Source organism: Scyliorhinus canicula, chromosome 1, assembly GCF_902713615.1.
Source record: "Scyliorhinus canicula chromosome 1, sScyCan1.1, whole genome shotgun sequence".
Lineage (NCBI taxonomy): Eukaryota > Metazoa > Chordata > Chondrichthyes > Carcharhiniformes > Scyliorhinidae > Scyliorhinus > Scyliorhinus canicula.
The window spans coordinates 83,480,576-83,499,940 of record NC_052146.1 but is presented as its reverse complement, the minus strand read 5'-3'; the positions used below and the strand labels follow the sequence as shown (position 1 = coordinate 83,499,940).

The window sequence follows — 19,365 nt, the reverse complement described above, 5'->3', positions numbered from 1 at the left end:
TTCTGGGAAGCGCTTAAGGCCATAATAAGAGGGGAAATCATTGCCTTCAAAGCGCAAAGAGATAGGGAGGAAAGGGTGGCTGGGCAGAAGCTGGTCGACTCCATACTGGAGGTAGACCGTAAATACTCCGAGGCCCCGACCGTAGAGCTCCTGGCGGAGAGAAAAGAACTACAAAGGAACTTTGACCTGCTCTCCACCAGGAAAGCAGTGCACCAACTCCGCCAGGCACGCGGGACCCTGTACGAACACGGAGACAAAGCCAGCCGCCTGTTGGCCCACCAGCTGAGAAAGCAGGCAGCCACCAGAGAAATTGGGCAAATCAGGGGTACCAGAGGCATGTTGGAAACAGAACCAGAGAGGATTAACAAAACCTTCAAGGCCTTCTACCAAGAGCTGTACACCTCAGAGCCCCCAACGGGGAAGGCTGGGATGAACCGGTTCCTTGATGGACTGGTCATACCAGTCGTGGGAGAGGGAAGGAAACGGGACCTGGAAGCACCACTAGCACTGGGAGAGATCATGGACAGCATTAGCTCCATGCAGGCGGGGAAGGCGCCGGGACCGGACGGATTCCCGGCGGACTTCTACAAAAAATTTGCGACAGCGCTGGCCCCGCACCTGCGGGAGATGGTCACAGACTCGCTAGCTAGGGGCACACTGCCACCCACGTTAGCACAGGCCTCAATCTCGCTGATACCTAAGAAAGACAAAGACCCAACGGAATGTGGGTCATACAGACCCATATCTCTGCTGAACGCAGACGCCAAAATACTGGCCAAAATCCTAGCCAAAAGGCTAGAAGACTGTGTACCTGAGGTGGTCACAGAGGACCAGACGGGCTTCGTCAAAGGTAGACAGCTCACCTCGAACATCAGGCGCCTGCTGAACGTGATAATGACCCCCTCCGGGGAGAGAACACAAGAGGTGATCGTCTCCCTGGACGCAGAAAAGGCCTTCGACAGAGTCAAATGGAAATACCTCATAGAGGTACTGGAGCGGTTCGGGCTTGGAACAGGGTTCACCGCGTGGGTAAAACTCCTATACAACATGGCGAGTGTACGGACCAACAATACCAACTCCCAATACTTCCAGCTGCACAGGGGCAGCAGACAAGGATGCCCACTGTCCCCGCTGCTGTTCGCACTAGCAATCGAACCGCTAGCAATTGCGCTCAGGGCAGCAAAAAATTGGAGGGGGATCCGAAGGGGAGGCAGAGAGCACAGAGTCTCACTCTATGCAGACGATCTGCTCCTCTACATCTCGGACCCACAAAGCAGCATGGACGGAATCATCGCGCTCCTGAAAGAGTTTGGAGCCTTCTCGGGCTACAAACTCAACATGAGCAAAAGCGAGATCTTCCCAGTACACCAGCAAGGGGGGGGGGGGGGGGGGGGGGGGGGGGGGGGGCAGCACTAAAGGGGCTGCCGTTCAAACAAGCCCGACATAAATTCCGCTACCTGGGGATCCAAATAGCCCATGACTGGAAAGGGATCCACAAATGGAACCTCACCAGCCTGGCGGAGGAAGTAAAAAAGGACCTGCAAAGATGGAACACACTCCCACTCTCCCTCGCAGGAAGAGTCCAGACGATCAAAATGAACGTATTGCCCAGGTTCCTCTTCCTGTTTAGATCCATTCCGATCTACATCCCCAAGGCCTTCTTCATAGCGCTGGACAAACTTATCATGGCGTTCGTATGGGGGGGTTAAAAATGCTAGGATCCCAAAGAAGGTCCTACAGAAAACAAAATCCAGGGGGGGGCTAGCCCTCCCGAATCTACAATTCTACCACTGGGCGGCAACAGCCGAGCGAGTAAGGGGATGGATCCAGGAGCCAGAAGCCGAGTGGGTGCGTGCGGAGGAGGCCTCCTGCATGGGGACCTCCCTCCGGGCCCTCGCCACGGCAGCACTCCCATCCCCACCCAAAAAACACTCCAGCAGCCCGGTGGTGACAGCCACCCTCCAATCCTGGAACCAACTGCGGCAGCAATTTGGCCTGAACAAAATGTCGGACAAGGCTCCCATCTGCAACAACCATAGGTTGAAACCAGCACTGACTGACGCCACCTTCAAAAGGTGGAGACAGGACGGGGGGACACTGACAGTCAGGGACCTATACACGGACGACAGGATCGCAACACTGGACGAACTGACAGAGAAATTTCAGCTAGCTGGGGGGAACGAGCTACGGTACCTGCAGCTCAAAAACTTCCTACGAAAGGAGACAAGGACGTACCCACAACCGCCACGACAGACACTACTGGAAGACCTACTGGACGCAAGTATCCTAGAGAAAGGGAACTGTAGTGACATGTATGGCCGACTGGTAGATAGGGACGACACCGTACTGGACGCAACAAGAAGGAAATGGGAGGACGACCTGGGGATGGAGATAGGGTGGGGACTCTGGAGCGAAGCACTGCATAGGGTCAACTCCACCTCCACGTGCGCAAGGCTCAGCCTGACGCAACTAAAAGTGGTACATAGAGCCCACTTAACGAGAAACCGTATGAGTAGGTTCTTCCCGGAGGTGGAGGACAGATGTGAGCGGTGCTAAAAAGGCCCGGCCAACCACGCCCACATGTTCTGGTCTTGCCCCAGACTTGTGGAGTGCTGGACAGCCTTCTTCGAGGCTATGTCCAAAGTGGTGGGGGTGAGGGTGGAGCCATGCCCGATAGTGGCGGTCTTCGGGGTTTCAGACCAGCCAGATCTATTCCTGGGGAGGAGGGCGGACGCCCTTGCCTTTGCCTCCCTGATCGCCCGCCGTAGAATCCTGTTTGGCTGGCGGTCAGCAGCACCGCCCAGAGCTGCAGACTGGCTGTCTGACCTCTCGGATTCTCTCCAAATGGAGAAAATCAAATTCGCCATCCGAGGGTCGGACGACGGCTTCCACAGAACGTGGGAGCCATTCATGCAATTGTTCCGGGACCTGTTTGTGGCCAACGTACAAGAGGAAGAATAGTCGGGGGAAGGTAGCCGGCGGGGAGGGGGGGGGGCTACGGGCTCGTTACGGGGGTTTGATGGCTAGCTAAGGCCCAAAACCAAACTAAATAAATGCCAATAAACATGTTGGGGAATGTAAAATATGTATGCCGGCAAAGAGGGGGAGGCCACAGTTATTACTACGAAGATGCTCACCTGTAAATATATATGTTAATTTTTGCGTGTTTTTTTTTCACTCTCTAACAATTTGTAATTTGTTCAATATAAAACATGAAAACTGAATAAAAAACATTTATAAAAAAAAAGAGTGAATGAGATAAGATAATTAGTTAAAGGACAAAAGGTGAATGTGATGTGGCATGCACTGCCTGAAAGGGTGTCATAGAGTTTTACAGCAGAGAGAGAGAAAGAGAGAGAAAGAGAGAGAAAGAGAAAGAAAGAGAGAGAGAAAGAAAGAGAGAAAGAAAGAGAGAGAGAAAGAAAGAGAGAGAGAAAGAAAGAGAGAGAGAAAGAAAGAGAGAGAGAAGAAAGAAGAGAGAGAGAAAGAAAGAGAGAAAGCAAGAAAGCAAGAAAGCAAGAAAGCAAGAAAGCAAGAAAGAAAGAAAGAAAGAGAGACCCTTCGGCCCTGCCTGTGCTGACCATCAAGCACTTTTATACTCAAATCCCATTTTATAGCACTTGGTCCTTTACATTGTGTGCAATGGCATCTCAAATAAAATCCTTGTTTGGCCACAACTGGAGTAATGTGACTGTGTGTAGTTCTGGTCGCCACACTATAGGAAGGATGTCAGCTTCACCATCTCTTTGGCCCGTTTGATGGTTTGAGGGCAACTCTGTGCATCTATGATGATCTGGGAGGGGGGTTTTGGAGGTGCGGGGTTGTTAGCTTTGTGGCCTATTTTCAGGCGAAATGTGCTAAATTCCAAATTTCCAGAACGAAAGCCACCTTTCCTGTGTCGTCTCAGCACATCCCCACCACCTGAAGTCAGCTCTGCTGTTTCTAAGCCACACATAATCATCTCTCTTTTAGAGTTGAGGAGAAAGGAAGGAGGGAAACACGACAGCAATGTAATGTTTGGGGTTTTGCCGTTCTTTGACACTGGATTCTCCGCAATGTCTTTCTCAGTTGTGGTGAGCAAGTCGGCTTCTCCCAGAATCCTCCTCAGATACTTCTCACTACTCCTGACTGCACTTTCTTCAGCTGAGGGGTAACCACGTCTAAAAGTATGCCCTTTATGAACCTCTCAGCCTTGCGGATACACCACTGTGCCCCCAGCTAATGCTCAAGCTCCGAAACCCGGCTCTCAAGCTGGTCAAACCAGAGGCACTTCTTGCAAATGTGGCCATCCACACTGCAAGGAGCTTCAAAGAATTCCCACATGCTGCAGGCCATGCAAAACACGGGACTGAGCTCCACAATTAGAAAATTATTTCAGTTTTTCTTCGAAAGCTGGAACTCTAACCTTTTCTTCGTGCAGCTTTAAATTAGAGAGAAAGACTTCTTACCAATCACCTCTCACCCTTGTAGCCTCTACTCCTGAAAGAGGGCAAGACCACTCTCTGAAAATTAAAAAGTTGGAAAGCTAAAAAAGCAAACCTCTTTCCCCTCTGCACCAAACTGCCAAATACACATTCTGGCTGTGATGCACTCAGGATGCGCTCTCTCCCAACCACTTCTGCGCAAATCTTAGTAGAAACAGATTCTAAAAGTGAGGAATATATTAGAAGAGCACATATCTCCCCATGCTGTGTTAACTCAAAACTATAATTACACAGTTCGTCCTGGAGGCTTTTCCATGCCTGGTTCATGCTCGGTAATCACAAAGCTGAAAAAAGAAATTCAGTCTCACTGTGAAAGCTTCAGGCCAATCCACTTCCAACGACCTGTTCGGAAAACTCTGCTCACATTCTGACAGCCATGATAATTACACCACAGCAGCCCAGACAGTCCACAACATTCTAAAACAATCAACATCATTCGAAACAAAACACCCATAACATTCTTTAAAAATAAGTCAGTTCGCCCTATCTCCCAGTATTAATAGATCCTTTAAAACATTCCAGGATCTGGATCTGCATCTTCATCAAAAGCCAACCATTTCTTCCTTGAGCCATACCCTGTATACCAAGTTTCACTGAAATCAGTCCATTCATTTTTGAGATGGATATTGTTTAAAACAGACAAATTAGCCTGCAGTAGCGGAGGTAATTAAAACTTTCCATCTGCAATTTTGGAATTGCAGGATTCCAAGGGCAGGGAATGAAACTTTCCCCTTCAAACAATTATTGCAGGTGCATAGTCCAAATAGCCTCCTTCCATGTGTGGACATTCTACGATATTAGTAATACAGTCCAGATTAGCAGAACATTCATCAGCCATAAAAATAGTCCAGACAAGAGAAAACACAAGCATTTGCTGGTTCCCAAATTGTACTATTCTGTTCAATGCTAGAATGAGGTACTAGTTTTGAAATTTAAATCATCAGTTGACTCTATTTGCATGGATTTCATCTTCCACATTTCCTCTGCAGATGTCTGTTCCAGCCTTTTTATCAAGCCTCCAGGAAATACAAGAGAACTGCTTCAATTGACAAGTTTGGGCAGCTTCTCTCAACATTGGTGCCAAAGTGCTACAGTTCACCCCAGTGGAAGGACAAACAAAACCCAACCTATAACACCACAGTGAAGCAGATTAATGATTGGATATGCTGCACTAACAACCCATCTTAACTCAAAAGGAATGTACTGCAGACACAGGCCAGCATTTTCTGACCCCAGATGCAGCATGTCAGAAAAGTCCATCAACTTAGTGGAACCAGAAGGTCCCACCTGATAATCGGAAAACAGAAAGAGCAGGAAATACGCTTGGAAACCAAGTAAAACGTTTGCAACTAAAAGCTTTTCTTTAGGAAGACCTTTTTGCAAAGGCTCACAATTGATGCCATTCATTAAAGGAATAATTTACCAACAGAAAACCGTGGGGCAGCATGGTAGCACAATGGGTAGCACAGTTGCTTCAAAGCTCCAGCATCTCAAGTTCGATTCCAGCTTGCGTCACTGTCTGTGCGGAGTCTGCACATTCTCCCCGTGTCTGCGTGGGTTTCCTCCGGGTGCTCCGGTTTCCTCCCGCAAGTCCCAAAAGATGTGCTGTTAGGTGAATTGGCCATGATAAATTGCCCTTAAGTGTCCAAAAAGGTTAGGTGGGGTTTCTGGGTTACGGGGGTAGGGTGGAGGTGTGGGCTTCAGTGGGATGCTCTTTCCAAGGGCAGGTGCAGACAGGATGGGCCAAATGGCCTCCCTCTGCACTGTAAATTCTATGACTCCATGAGAAAATCCAGTAGCTATGTAACTGTTTGCTGGTGGCTATGCCAGGCTATTTTCAAGTTATGTAAACAACCAACAAAAACATCAGAACCTTTCATTATAGAGAAAATGATTCAACAGTAAAGCCAGGTCAAAGACATAAAGTTCATAATCATATCAGTTGAGAGACTGATTATCAGTTACAAGCAGGAAAAGCTGCTCCTAAACTCATGAAGAAAACATTTCTATAAATGCACATTCTGAAATACAAGGACTGATTCTTCATTCAAAAGGGATGTGAGCGTTTGGAATCCGCCACACCAGAGGGCTATGGATGCTCCATTCTTGAATACATTTAAGGCTAAAATAGACAGATTTTCTCAGGGAATAAATGGAGACTGGGAGTTGCAGCAGACCATGGTCTGACTGGATAGTGGAGGAGGCCAGACGGTCCCTTCCTGCTCCAAATTCTTGTGTAATGTATACTTCAGAATAATGCTAATTAATACGTGGAAGGTCCCACATTTACACCAGGCAAATGGAAGAACCTTAAAACAGCTCACACCACAAACAGGAAATATTGACACCAAGCGATGTTTCCTTCAATTCCCTCATGGAAACAGACAGGTCCATGAGAAAAAAAAGTTAATATTCCAGCGTTCATGCAAATGACTAGTCTGAAATTCATTAATTAGTTTTGGAGAGACAGCATTTTAACGTTTCACCTGTACAAGTGCAGGCAGGTTCTCCCTGTACCCTCTATCGAAAACAATGCTACCTTTCATTCCAACCTGGCTACATATAACCTAGCTCCAGACTCCCAAGGGATAGCGAAGGATCTTGTTAAACACACTAACATCTTTCTCTTAAACATGGGTCTCTGATCTAATTAGCCATTGAATGGTGAACACTGTCAGCAGACAAATCATAAAATTTACCAATTACAATCCCAGCAAGTGAGAGGCAAACCTATAACTAACCGCCCCCCCCCCCCCCCCTTTCTCCCCCTCCTGGGGGAGCAGGAGTGACCTTGAATAGCACACTTCAAAATCAAACAAAACCTGTCTTGCCACTTTTTTTGAAAAATCAGAGGTTTTTTTTTGCTGCTTTGCAAGCAGGTACTGTTACAAGTAATGACCATGGAAAGGACACTGCCCTAATCAAAGGAAGCAGCTTCTTGTCCCACCTCCAAGACAGCTGGTTCAGAGCACGGCAACAGCAGTAAATACATTATAATTGCAGTCACACAGGATACCTTATACCTCCCAGCAGAACAAACCGCAAGTGTGTACAGAAAGACACACAGTAAAAGTCCCATCGAGTCTTTCCATCCGAACGCTTATTTACTTTAAAACGATCAGAGACTTACCTTTTTTCTTCTTGTCAGGCTGCTTAATAGCAAAGTGCCACAAAGGTCTGCTCTTTGCACCCTGCACCTTCTTGGTATGATGAGTATTTCCCATCCTGTGTGCGCTTGTACCTAGAGCCCCACACACTCTCCTTCATTGCTGCAGAATGGGTGATACCTGGCCCAGGGCCAAAAACCAAATCCCGCTGCAGCACACACAGGGCTTCTGTCAATCAGACGGAATGTGACCAATAGGAAGCAAAGAGGGAGGGGCCCGACCTCCGATTGGTCTGATGCAATTCCTATTTGTTCCTCCTGCTGCCCTCTCTCTGCCTTGCTTTATCTCCCTACACCTTCCTTCCATTCACTTTGCTTCGCCTTCTATCCCTTTTCCTTTCTCACTCATGTCTCAGATTCAGCTTTTTTTTACATTTTCCACCTCCCATTTTAATCAACTACATTCTCATTTTAATCATCTCCAATGTGCTCAGACTGAAAAACTTTTCTGGAAACTCCTCAACGACAGCTGTGCAATGATGCATGGATATTTAAACAAAAATTAAATTAAACAAATGAATGACATGGCAGGATATTGTGAATGCAGAAAATTGAAAATATGAGAAACACCCACCTTTGGAGGGAGAGATTTGGGACACCCGACACTGGGAAGTCAGGAAGTTATGGCCCTGTAGTAAATATGTATATATAATAAAGAACATATAATATTCTATATAATCTATATATACGATAAAGAACGATGGGGAATGATTAGAAGATTAATAGCTAGAAATGAAAAAATGGATAGGAACAGCATGGTAGCACAGTGGTTAGCACTGATGTTTCAGGGGCAGCACAGTGGCACAGTGCTTAGCATTGTGGCCTCACGGCGCCAAGGTCCCAGGTTCAATCCTGGCTTTGGGTCACTCTCCGTGTGGAGTTTGCACGTTCTCTCCGTGTTTGCGTGGGTTTCACCCCCACACCCAAAAATGTGCAGGCTAGGTGGATTGGCCACGCTAAATTGCCCCTTAATTGGAAAAAATTAATTGGGTACTCTAGATTTTATTTTTTTAAAAGCACTGATGCTTCAGAGCGCCAGAGTCCCAGGTTCGATTCCCGGCCTGGGTCCTGTCTGTGCGGAGTCTGCACGTTCTCCCGATGCCTGCGTGGGTTTTCTCCAGGTGCTCCGGTTTTCTCCCATAAGTCCTGAAAGACGTACTGTTAGGTAATTTGGACATTCTGAATTCTCCCTATTTACCCGAACAGGCACCGGAATGTGGCGACCAGGGGATTTTCACAGTAACTTCATTGCAGTGTTAATATAAGCCTACTTGTGACACTAAAAAGATTATTATTATTAGATATTTGAAAAAGAAAATAGTAAGTCAAGTGAATTTTGATTCTCTAGAGAGTGATAATAAGGAGTTAATAATAGGTTGTAAGGAATAGGGGCGGCATGGTAGCACAGTGGTTAGCACTGTTGCTTCGCAGCACCAGGGTCCTAGTTCGATCCCCAGCTTGAATCTCTGTCTGTGCAGACTAATAGCTGTAAATCAGGAGGTGGAAGGGAGAGGGGAACTTGGCAAAATAACAATCACTGAGCAACTGATGGAGCTGCAGCTCAAAAATTACTGGGACATGATGCACTTCATCTTAGGGTCCTTAAAGAGGTGGCTGATGAATATTTTTAAGGCCAAGGTGATTCTTGTTAGGTGAGGGAATCAAAGGTTATTGGGGCAGAAAGGAATGTAGAACTCAAAAAACAAACAAATCAGCTATGATCGCATTGATGGTGGAGCAGGCTCGAGGGGCCGAATGGCCTACTTATGCTCCTATTTTGCTTTTTCGTAATTCCTCAGGTCTTTCTTGCCTCAATGCTCCCTCTTTCCGTCCTCCCTGATACTCCACCCTCATTCCTTTCCTCTTCCCCCTTTCTCTCTCAGCCCCCTCTCTACCTTTCTCAAAGCCTAGTGGCAAAATAACAGGATTTGTAATTCGGAGACACAGCAGCTGGAGTAAATTAAAACCACAGAATTCCTACAGTGGAGGATGCCATTCAGCCCATCAAGTCTGCACCGACCTTCTAAAAGAGTAACCTACCTAGGTCCACTCCCCACCGCATCCCCATAGCCCACACATCCATGGACCCTAAGGGGCAATTTAGCATGGCCAATCCACCTAACCTGCACATTTTTGGATAATACGGGTAATTTAGCATGGCCAATCCACCAAACCTGATCTCTGAACTGTTGCAGGAAACCGGAGCACCCGGAGGAAACCCACGCAGACATGGGGAGAATGTGCAAACTCCACACAGGCAGTTACCCAAGGCCGGAATTGAGCTCAGGTCCTTGAGGCTGTACTATCCACTGTGCCACCGTGCTACCCTCAATACTGTAAACTCAATTAATTAATTAATATGGGATAAAATTCTGATCTTGCTAACAATGACCATGGAAATAGTGCTGTAGAATGGGATGAGTCCACCTTTGCTCCACATCTTTTACACTTTACTGCTGGATTTGGGGGAGTGCTTCACTGTCTGAATCTCATCTGGCATGAATCAGGAAGGTCGGGAAAGATGGGAGCTTCAGTATTTAAGTGCAGGTACGTCAATACGGAGTGGCAATCCCAATGCTGATTGCCCCTCCTGTGGTGATATTCCTAGGGGCGATATCATAGTTGGACGGTGTGCAACCTCCAACCAGCAAGTGGTGGTACAGACACCCATGCAGTCTCCAGACTAAGGTCATGTGACCCGTGACTCTGATATAAAGGGAGACACATCCTGCTATCTTCAGAAGAAGATTGAGAGGGTAATGAGATGTACTTCTGAATGGTCAGTGCTAGGTGCAAGTTCCAGAGGAGGAGTTAGCAGACTCCATGTTAACGTGTTCTGTATCAGATTGCTATCTTACTACACGAGACTCATAAAAGATTTTGGTTTGGACAAGTCAAAGTGTTTGGTGAGTTCCTTTGTGAAGTACAAAGGACCAAATACAACACCTGCAGGGGATTACAGGCCAGTATTTCACCCTGTTCGTTCAGAGAATGGAATGTCTTCACTAACCTGCTTCTGCCCTTGTCCCGACTGCTCTGCTGTGTCCCTCCAGGTTTCTCTGGTGGGATTGGCGCTGGGCAGACGTCCCTGTAACCTCCTAAAAATCTCAGTGCAGCACCGATGTAATCAGTGGGTCACAAAGTTTAAATTTAAATTAACCTCTCGCTGACCTGGAGCCTGGGCCTACTTCAGAGCTGGTAATGATAAGGCAGAAACAGAACAGCCTCAGACTGGTAAATGAAATACCATCACCGGTCCCATTCTCACTGGGGCAGGGTGGGCCAAATCTACCCTTCTGGACTAGTGGCTAGAGGAAAAATCAGCCAGGGCTCCTTCTCCTAGTTGTTTCCCAGTGATAGCTATTGTAAAATTAAATTTATCCATCAGGACAAGAAGGAATATTTTTGTCTCCCCAGTCAGTTGTGGGAACTTGCGTCGGAAGAATGGCCACTATAGCTGTGCCTCAGCTAAAGGACTTCAAGGGGAGGAGAACTTGGGGAAAACAAACAAAAGATTTGAATTGATGAATTTCTACCCCAAATGAGGATATTCCCATTGCTTAATAATAATCGGCAAGTAGGTTGCTTTGATTATATAGTTCAAAATGAATCATGAGATAATCCAATAGTTTCAGTGTTTCCAGGAGGTCCACAGGTTGGTCACACAAAATGTAGAAAGTATCAGATTAATCTGCCATAAATTCTCCAACGGCAGAGCAATGCAATCAAGCGGTTCAGATGGTCATGGACTTTGTAATTTATCCCCTTGTCATTAATATTCCTCCCAGAGACTGCTTCAATTTTTAAAGGAAAATTCATGTCATGAATGGACTCAATGGCATCCGCCCAGTGACATTACTGGTAACACAAACCCTTTGTTACTGAAAACGGGATATCATTTGATAAACAGAAGGATATTATAGGGTTGCTCACTGCAAAAACAATTACAGGGTTTTCTAAGATGAGTTTTCATTTTATCATTATAACTGTGCAGACGTTTCTCACTCTCAGTCACTTTTTCCAGACTGTTTGCTTCTCTCCTGTTTCCGTACGAGGCAACAGGAGCAGCAACAAACAAAAAAAAAACACATCAGCCAAATGATAGAAAAAAGGTGTAAAAATAACCGGCGCGATTCAGCAACCACGTTGGGCCTAGCACAGATCCGGGGGTAATGGGAAGTTGCATGAGAGCACCAAATCAGGTTCCGTGCCCAGCGCCAGGCCGACTCGATCTGTTCACTTAAATACTGGGCTCTGTATAAACCCTGTGCCCGGGAGCCAACAGCCATGTCTGCCAGACCTCGCAAGATACCACTTAGCACTGGTTTCCACAAACGTGGGCCAGGTGTGACAGCACCTCGGGGTGGAGGGGGGTCTTGCAGGCTATTAGAGACCTCTGGATGGTTGGGGAACAGGGCAGGGTGGTACCCTGGCACTTCCCATGGCACCTCGGACCCTTGGCACTGAAAGCCTGGCAGCCTGGCAGTGCCACCTGGACACCCAGGATGCCTGGGTGGCATCACCAGGGTGCCATGGGCACTGTTATGGTGCCAGGCTGGCAGTGCAATGGTGCCCGGGTATCAGGTTGGCAGTTCCGGGGGTTGGGCCCGGGCGGGGAGGGGGGAAATCGCCCATTTGGGGCGGTTCAAGGTGATATTTCCACCGTGTTGCACCCTGTGTAGATCTCATTGCACCAGGTGCATCACGGGAGTGGCTCAAAACGGGGTTAGCAGCAGGTGCCAAGCCACGCGCAATGCACCTGACCAACAGCACCAGGCACAATCTGGATCACGCTCAGCAAATGAGCTAATAGGATCATGAGGCCGAATTCACCCGGCTCCCAGGAGTCATCGGCTGCACTGGCGAGGCTTCACCCAGTCGCCGATTAGTACTGATCTCCACAAACAGAGACCTGGCAGCCACGCCGAGGGGGGGGGGGTGCTCAAGAGACCATTGCAGCCCCGTGGATGGTTAGGGGCAGGGTCCTGGCACTGCCAGGGTGCCAGAGGCAGTGCCCAGGTGCCAGGTCATCAGTGCCAGGGTGCTAGGGTGGCAGTGCCAAGGGACAGGTCCTGAAGGTGGCCTTGCCCATGAAAGGGGGGGGGGATTAAAAAGGGTGTGAAGGTTGGGAGATTAATTGGGAGTACTGAAAGAGGGTGGTTTGAAAGGGGACCCTAAAGGTGGGGGCCCCTCAGCGACCCCATAGCGAGGTCTGCTCACTTGGGGTGGGGGCGAGGGGGGGATTGGTCATGCCCTGAAGCCCACACTGATGGATGAGTGTGGGGCTGGTCACCCTCATGCCTCGGTGGCAGAGGGGGGCTCAGTATAACTGTTAGTGATGGGGGGAGGTTGCCCCATCGGGGGTAAAGGGTTGGGGTGCTACCCATGTCTGCGGGAGGGAAGGGGGGGGTCGCACTGTTCTTGGGTGGGGTGGGGGAGGATGTGGGGGAACCCTCATCCTGACTTTGAGATCAGGGCACCCTTTCAAAATGGGGCCCCGATCTCTGAGGAGCCGGTCTAGTCAGTACGTTTAGTTCCCACTGCAGAAAAGTGTTGCATTGGCCAAGAAGAAACTCCCCAAGCCCAAAGAAATGACAGTGTGGGTGAATACAAGTCTGGATCTCACTCAAAAAGCCAGCAGCAACACCCCGCCCAAAGTGACACTTATTCAATGGGAAGAAAAGAGTTTTGGCTACGTTTAGCAGGGTGTTTCTCGATGCCTGCAGTGCCGAGAATGGCCCCACTCTTAAACAGACTGGGGATTTTTGGGCCTTGATGAGGAATGTCCCGCCAAGCCCACATGCAGTAATTTTTAAATGGCACCCGATCCCTTGACCCCCCCCCTCACCACAGCCTCTGGACACCCCAACTTACCGACTGGGGGTCTTCGAACCCTCCCCTCACCCCACCTCATAAGGGCAGGGCACCCCTGGCCTGATCCCCAGAATGGACAACCTGCTATCTGGGCACCTTGGCAATGTCAGCCTGGGCACCAGCACTACCAGGGTGCCCAGGTGGCACAGCCAAGGTGCCTGGGTGGCATCAGTAGTGCCAAGTACCACCCTACCCAGAGACCGACCAGACATTTGTGTGGACCCGTGCTAAATGGCACCACAGTGCCGCCCCGACGGCACTGCCGGATTCTCCAGCACCGGTTTTTCAGCAGGGGCGGGAATTGCGTTGTGCCGGTCGGGGGCCATTGGCAGTGCCCCCCCCCCCCCCCCCCCCCGGTGTTTCTCCTACCCATGATGGGCCGAGTGACCGCCCGTTTCCAGCCGGTCCCGCCGGCGTAAATCAAACCAGGTCCGTACCGGCGGGACCTGGCTCTGCGGGCGGCCTGCGGAGTCCTTGAGGGGGCGTGGGGGTATCTGGCCCCGGGGGGGGGGGGGGGGGGGGGGGAGAGACCCCCACAGTGGCCTGGCCCACGTTCTGTGGGCGGGCCTGTGCCGTGGGGGCAGTCTTTCTCTCTGCGCTGGCCGCTGTAACGGTCCACCATGGCCGGCGCGGAGAAGAACCCCGCTGCGCATACGCTGGGATGACGCCAGTACACACTGGCACTCTCGCGCATGCGCCAACTCGCACCGGCTGGTGGAGGCCCTCCGGCGCATGTTAGCGTGGTACCAAGCCCTTTGCCGCCGGCTGGCACGGTGCCAACCCCGCCGGTGCCAGCCTAGCCCCTGAAGATGCTGAGGATTCCGCACCTTCCGGGCGTCCTGACACCGGAGTGGTTCACGCCACTCCTCCGCGCTAGTACGGCCCGCCCCACCGGTTAGGGGAGAATCCCACCCCAGTATCATGGAATAAGAAAATTGTTAGTGCAGAAGGAGGTCATTTAGCCCACCACGTCTGTACCAGCTCACCAAATGAGCATCATGACTTAGTGCTACTCCTCTGCCTTTTCCCCGTAGCCCTGCACTTTGTTTCTATTCAAGTAATCATCTAATGTCCTCTCGAATGCCTCGATTGAACCTGCCTCCACCACATTTCCAGGCAGTACATTCCAGGCCCCAACCACTCGCTGTGTGAAAACGTTTCTTCGCACATCACTTTTTCTTCCTTTCCAAATCATTTGAAATCTGTACCCCCTCGTTCCTGATCCTTTTACAAGTGGGAACCATTTCTCGTGATCTACTCTGTCCAGCCTCATGATTTTGAACATCTCTGCCAAATTTCCTCTGAGCCTCATTCTCTCCAGGAGAACTGTCCCAACCTCTCTAAGCTATCCTCATTACTGAAGTCTCATCTCTGGAAACCTCTTCTTCACTCTTTCCAATGCGCTCACATCCTTCCAATAGTGTGGCGGCCAGAACTGTACACAATATTCCAGCTGAGGTCTAACTAGTGTCTTGTATAGGTTCAGCATAACTGCCTTGCTCTTATACTCTATACCCTTGTTACTAAAGCCCAGAATATCATGTGCTTTAATAAATGCTCTCTCCATCTGTACTACCACCTTCAATGATCTACGTACATGTACACGCAGATCTCTCTGCTCCTGCATCCCTTGAAGAATTTCACACCTTATTTTATATTGTCGCTCCATGTTCTTCCCACCAAAATATATCATCTCACTCTTCTCCACATGAACTTCATCTGCCACTTATCTGCCCATTCCACCAACTTATCTATGGCCTTTTGAGGTTCTACACTGTCTTTGTCCCAGTTTACTTCCAGGTTCTGTGTCATATGCAAATTTTGAAAATGTTCCTTGCACACCAAGATCAAGATCATAAATCTATATCAGGAAAAGCAAGGGTCCCAATACTGACTCCTGGAGAATTCCACTAAAACCTTCCTCCAGCCGAAAAATATCCATTGACTTTAACTCTCTGCTAACCAGTGCGCCACCGTACCACCATACCACCCTCTATCAGTTTCTGTTTTATTTCATTCCAACTTCTTAACACCTGGATTGAGTGACTTGTCTGAAGAGAATAGGCTGGGCTTGTTTCTTGGAGTTAGAAAAGTGAGGGATGACTTGGTTAATGTATATAAGATCCTGAATGGTGTTGAAAAAGTGGACGGGGAAAGGATGTTTCCTCTCGTGGTAGCGTCGAGAACTAGGGGGCGTATTTTTAAAATTAGGGGTCGCCCTTTTAGGACAGAGATGAGGAGTAATCTTTTCTCAGAAGGTTGTGCGACTCAGAAGGCGGTGGACGGGATCATTGCATCTTTTTAAGATGAAGGTTGATAGATTCTTGCTAGGTAAGAGAATCAAACATTATCAAGGTAGAAGGGATTTTGGAAATCGAAACACAAACTTATCAGTCATATCACATCAGATCTTATTGGATGGCAGAACAGGTTCGAGAGGCCCAATGGCCTACCTCTGTCCGTACTTTTAATATTTGTATGTTGGAATGTCAGCATGGATTCACTAAAAGAAAATTATACTGAACTAATTTGCTGGATCTTTTTGAAGACGTAACAGAGAAGGTTGATAAGGGCAATGCTGGTGATATGGTGTACATGGATTTTCAAAAGGCATTTGATACAGTGCCACACAACAGACTTGTGAGCCAAATTCTAGCTCATGGAATGAAAGGGAAAGTAGACGCTTAGATAAGAAATTGGCTGAGTGACAGGAAGTACAGTAATGATAGATTATTGTTTTTCTGACTGGAGGAAGGTTTGTAGTGGAGTTCCCCAGGGGCTGTGTTGAGACTCTTGTTCCTCATGATTTAAAATTTTCAGATGATACAAAGATTGGAAATGTCATCTGTGCCAAGTGTAATCCTGAACTTCAAAAGGACATAGACATTTTGTTGGATTGGGCTGACAAATCACAGATGACGTTCAATGCACAGAACCATAGAACTGCAGAATCACTACAATGCAGAAGGAGGCATTCGGCTCATCAGGTCTGCACTGACCCTCTGAAAGAGTGCACCACATAGGATGGACGAGAGAGTGGGCCGATCTCCATAACCCACCCAACCTGCACATCTTTGGACTGTGGGAGGAAACTGGAGCATCCGAAGGAAACCCATGCAGACACGGGGAGAAAGTGCCAACTTCACATAGACAGACACCCAAGGCTGGAAATGAACCAGGATCCCAGGCACTGTGAGGCAGCAATACTAATTCATTTTTGTAGGAAGAATGTGGAAAGATAGTACAAAATAAATGGAGAAACTCTAAAGGATGTGCAGCCACAGAGAGGTCTTGGTGTATATGTACAAAAGGCATTGAAGACTTGGCATGTGAGAGAACAGCTAATAAACCATGTGATATCTTAAACTTTATTAATAGGGGCATTGAGTACGTGTAAGGAGGTCATGTTAAACTTGCATAAGTCACTAATTAGGTCTCATCTAGAGCACCACGTCCAGTTCTGGGCGCCACACTTGAGGAAGAATGTGAAGTACAGATGAGATTAGAAGAATTATTCCAAGGATGAGGAACTGTAGCCATGAGGATAGATTTCAGAGTTTGAGACCGTTTTCCTCGAAGAAGGCAGAGGGGAGACTTGATAAAGGTATTCAAGATTCAATGCGTCCACCCAGCGGAGCCGATCGCGCATGGTCAATGCTTCATTGCAGGGGATGTTGGCCTGAGTGAGAACACTGATGTTGGTGCACCTATCCTGCCAGAGGATTTGCAGGCGATCTTATGGAGGCAGTGTTTGCGGTACTTCTCCAGGGTTTTGAGGTGCCTGCTGTACATAGTCCATCTCGGAGTCATACAGAACGGTGGGAATCATTACTGCTCTGTCGTCCACATGACTGGCATGAGACTCCTGAAACATGCACTCCACTCGGAGCTTCCACAAGGCAATTGAGCCCCAGGAGGGCAAAGGAAATGTTTCAAAGACATGCTTAAAGCTTCCCTGAATAGGTGCAACAACCCCACCTACATCTGGGAATCCCTGGCTCAAGACCAGCCAAAGTGAAGGAAAAGCACCAGGGAAGGAGCTGAACACCTCGACTTTCATCACCGAGAGGAAGCTGAAGCCAAGTGTCAACAACAAAAGGGGTGCATGGCAACCTGAACACCCTACCCACCAATTCCTCCAACACCGTCTGCCCCACCAGTGACACAGACTGCAGGTCACCTGAGAATTCATTTTTCGTGTGGCTGCAAGTCACCCTCGACCCTGAGGGACTGCCAGTCAGCGGCACGGTGGCACAGTGGTTAGCACTGCTGCCTCACAGCACTGAGGTCCCAGGTTCTATCCAGGCCCCGGGTCACTGTCCGTGTCGAGTTTGCATATTCTCCCCGTGTCTGCGTGGGTCTCACCCCCACAACCCACCCAAAGATGTGCAAGGTAGGTGGATTGGCCATGCCAAATTTGCTCTTAATTTTAAAAAAATGAATTGGGTACTGTAAATTTATTTTTAAAAAGACTCTGAGGGACTGCCTAAGAAGAAGATTAAAATCCTGTGCAGTATGGACAGGGTAAATAGTGAAAAACTGCTCCCACACAAGACAGCATCAAGAACTAGAGAGCACGGAGTCTAAATAATTGGCAAAAGGGAGTAAAAGTGATGTGAGGAAAGATTTTTCACCCAGCAGGTGGTTGGAGTCTGGAACAAACTTGCTGAGGAGGGTGGTGGAGACAGGTTGAATTGAGATAAACAGAAAGGAATTGGATTGCTGTCTGAAAAGAAAGAATGTGCGAGGTTACAAGACTAAGGATGGAGAGTGGGACTAGGTGGAATGCACATTCAGAGAGCCAGTGCAGACTCGATGGGCCAAAAGGCCTCCTTCTGCACTGTGATGATTCAGTGAATCACTAACATAAGCTAAATTCTCTGTGGAACAGGCAGCCTTAAGAAAAAAGCACATGTATTATTTAAGGCTAACTAAAGTACCCACTGTTTTAATTTACTTTCATTACATCTCGAGTATTACCAGCTTTTTTGAGTTGACTGAAGCAATCATTTAAAATTCATGTAGATAACAGCAGGGTCACGACTGTAGTGTTTTACAAACTATTGGAAAAAGAGCAAGCTATCACTCCCAGCCAGAGAGCTGGAACGCTGCAGTTTTTCAGCATGTCAGATTAATGGGAACAGCATCAATCAATAATCATACTTTCATCATTAGAATCTTCATAATAAAATTAATAGATGTAATAACTGAGCAATCATATTGAGAATATGAAAAAGAACATTAAGAACATGAATACGAAAATCAAATCATGGAAAATCAAATCCTGTATGTTTGTATGTAATAACAAAATGTTTAACTTAGAAAAATGTGGGTTCTGGTAGAGTTCTTTGTCTCTTTTAATAGTTAATTTATAGCAGTTGCTTTGTTGACATTGATCATAATTATTAATACAAGAGGTGGCTCATGGATCTTAGTATCACAGAGAAAAATTGTATCATTTAATTGCTAAACATAATATCCATATATGGTTACATTGAGATGAAGCTGGTGGATGATAAAAGTTTGATTCTCATACACGGACATATCCAAAAGTTGCACAACGATGTCCACCAAAGTGTTTGATATAAAAGCTGCCCCACACTCATTCCTGTCACTGACCCCAAGGAAAGGCAAGCAGGCCACAGCTCACAGGAAATGAGCTGAATTTTAATTGAAGTTTCCACATAAAACGTAAGATGTACATATAAAACAGCTGGCTTGGACTGCACATTGCAGAAATGCAGCACAATCCTGCAGTTCAGCCAGAAGTTGTCAAATATTGAAGCAATCCCCACTTTGCAGTTTGATGATGTTAATTGAGTCTCTTGCCTATATTACAGA

At 47.7% G+C, this 19,365-nt stretch overlaps 1 protein-coding gene across 3 annotated transcripts in view; it reads right to left on the bottom strand.

Moving 5' to 3' along the window:
- LOC119964675 (uncharacterized protein KIAA1522 homolog) overlaps window positions 1-19,365 on the bottom strand; it is a 293,273-nt gene that overhangs the window by 175,196 nt on the left and 98,712 nt on the right. Inside the window, exon 1 of one of the 3 annotated variants that reach the window (XM_038794476.1) lies at window positions 7,615-7,784. The exons of the other annotated variants lie outside the window; for them this stretch is intronic. Coding sequence (XP_038650404.1) covers window positions 7,615-7,708 — 94 coding nt within the window. The 5' untranslated portion in view covers window positions 7,709-7,784. Of the gene's footprint in view, window positions 1-7,614; window positions 7,785-19,365 lie in introns of those variants that run through there. 3 annotated transcript variants of the gene reach the window in all.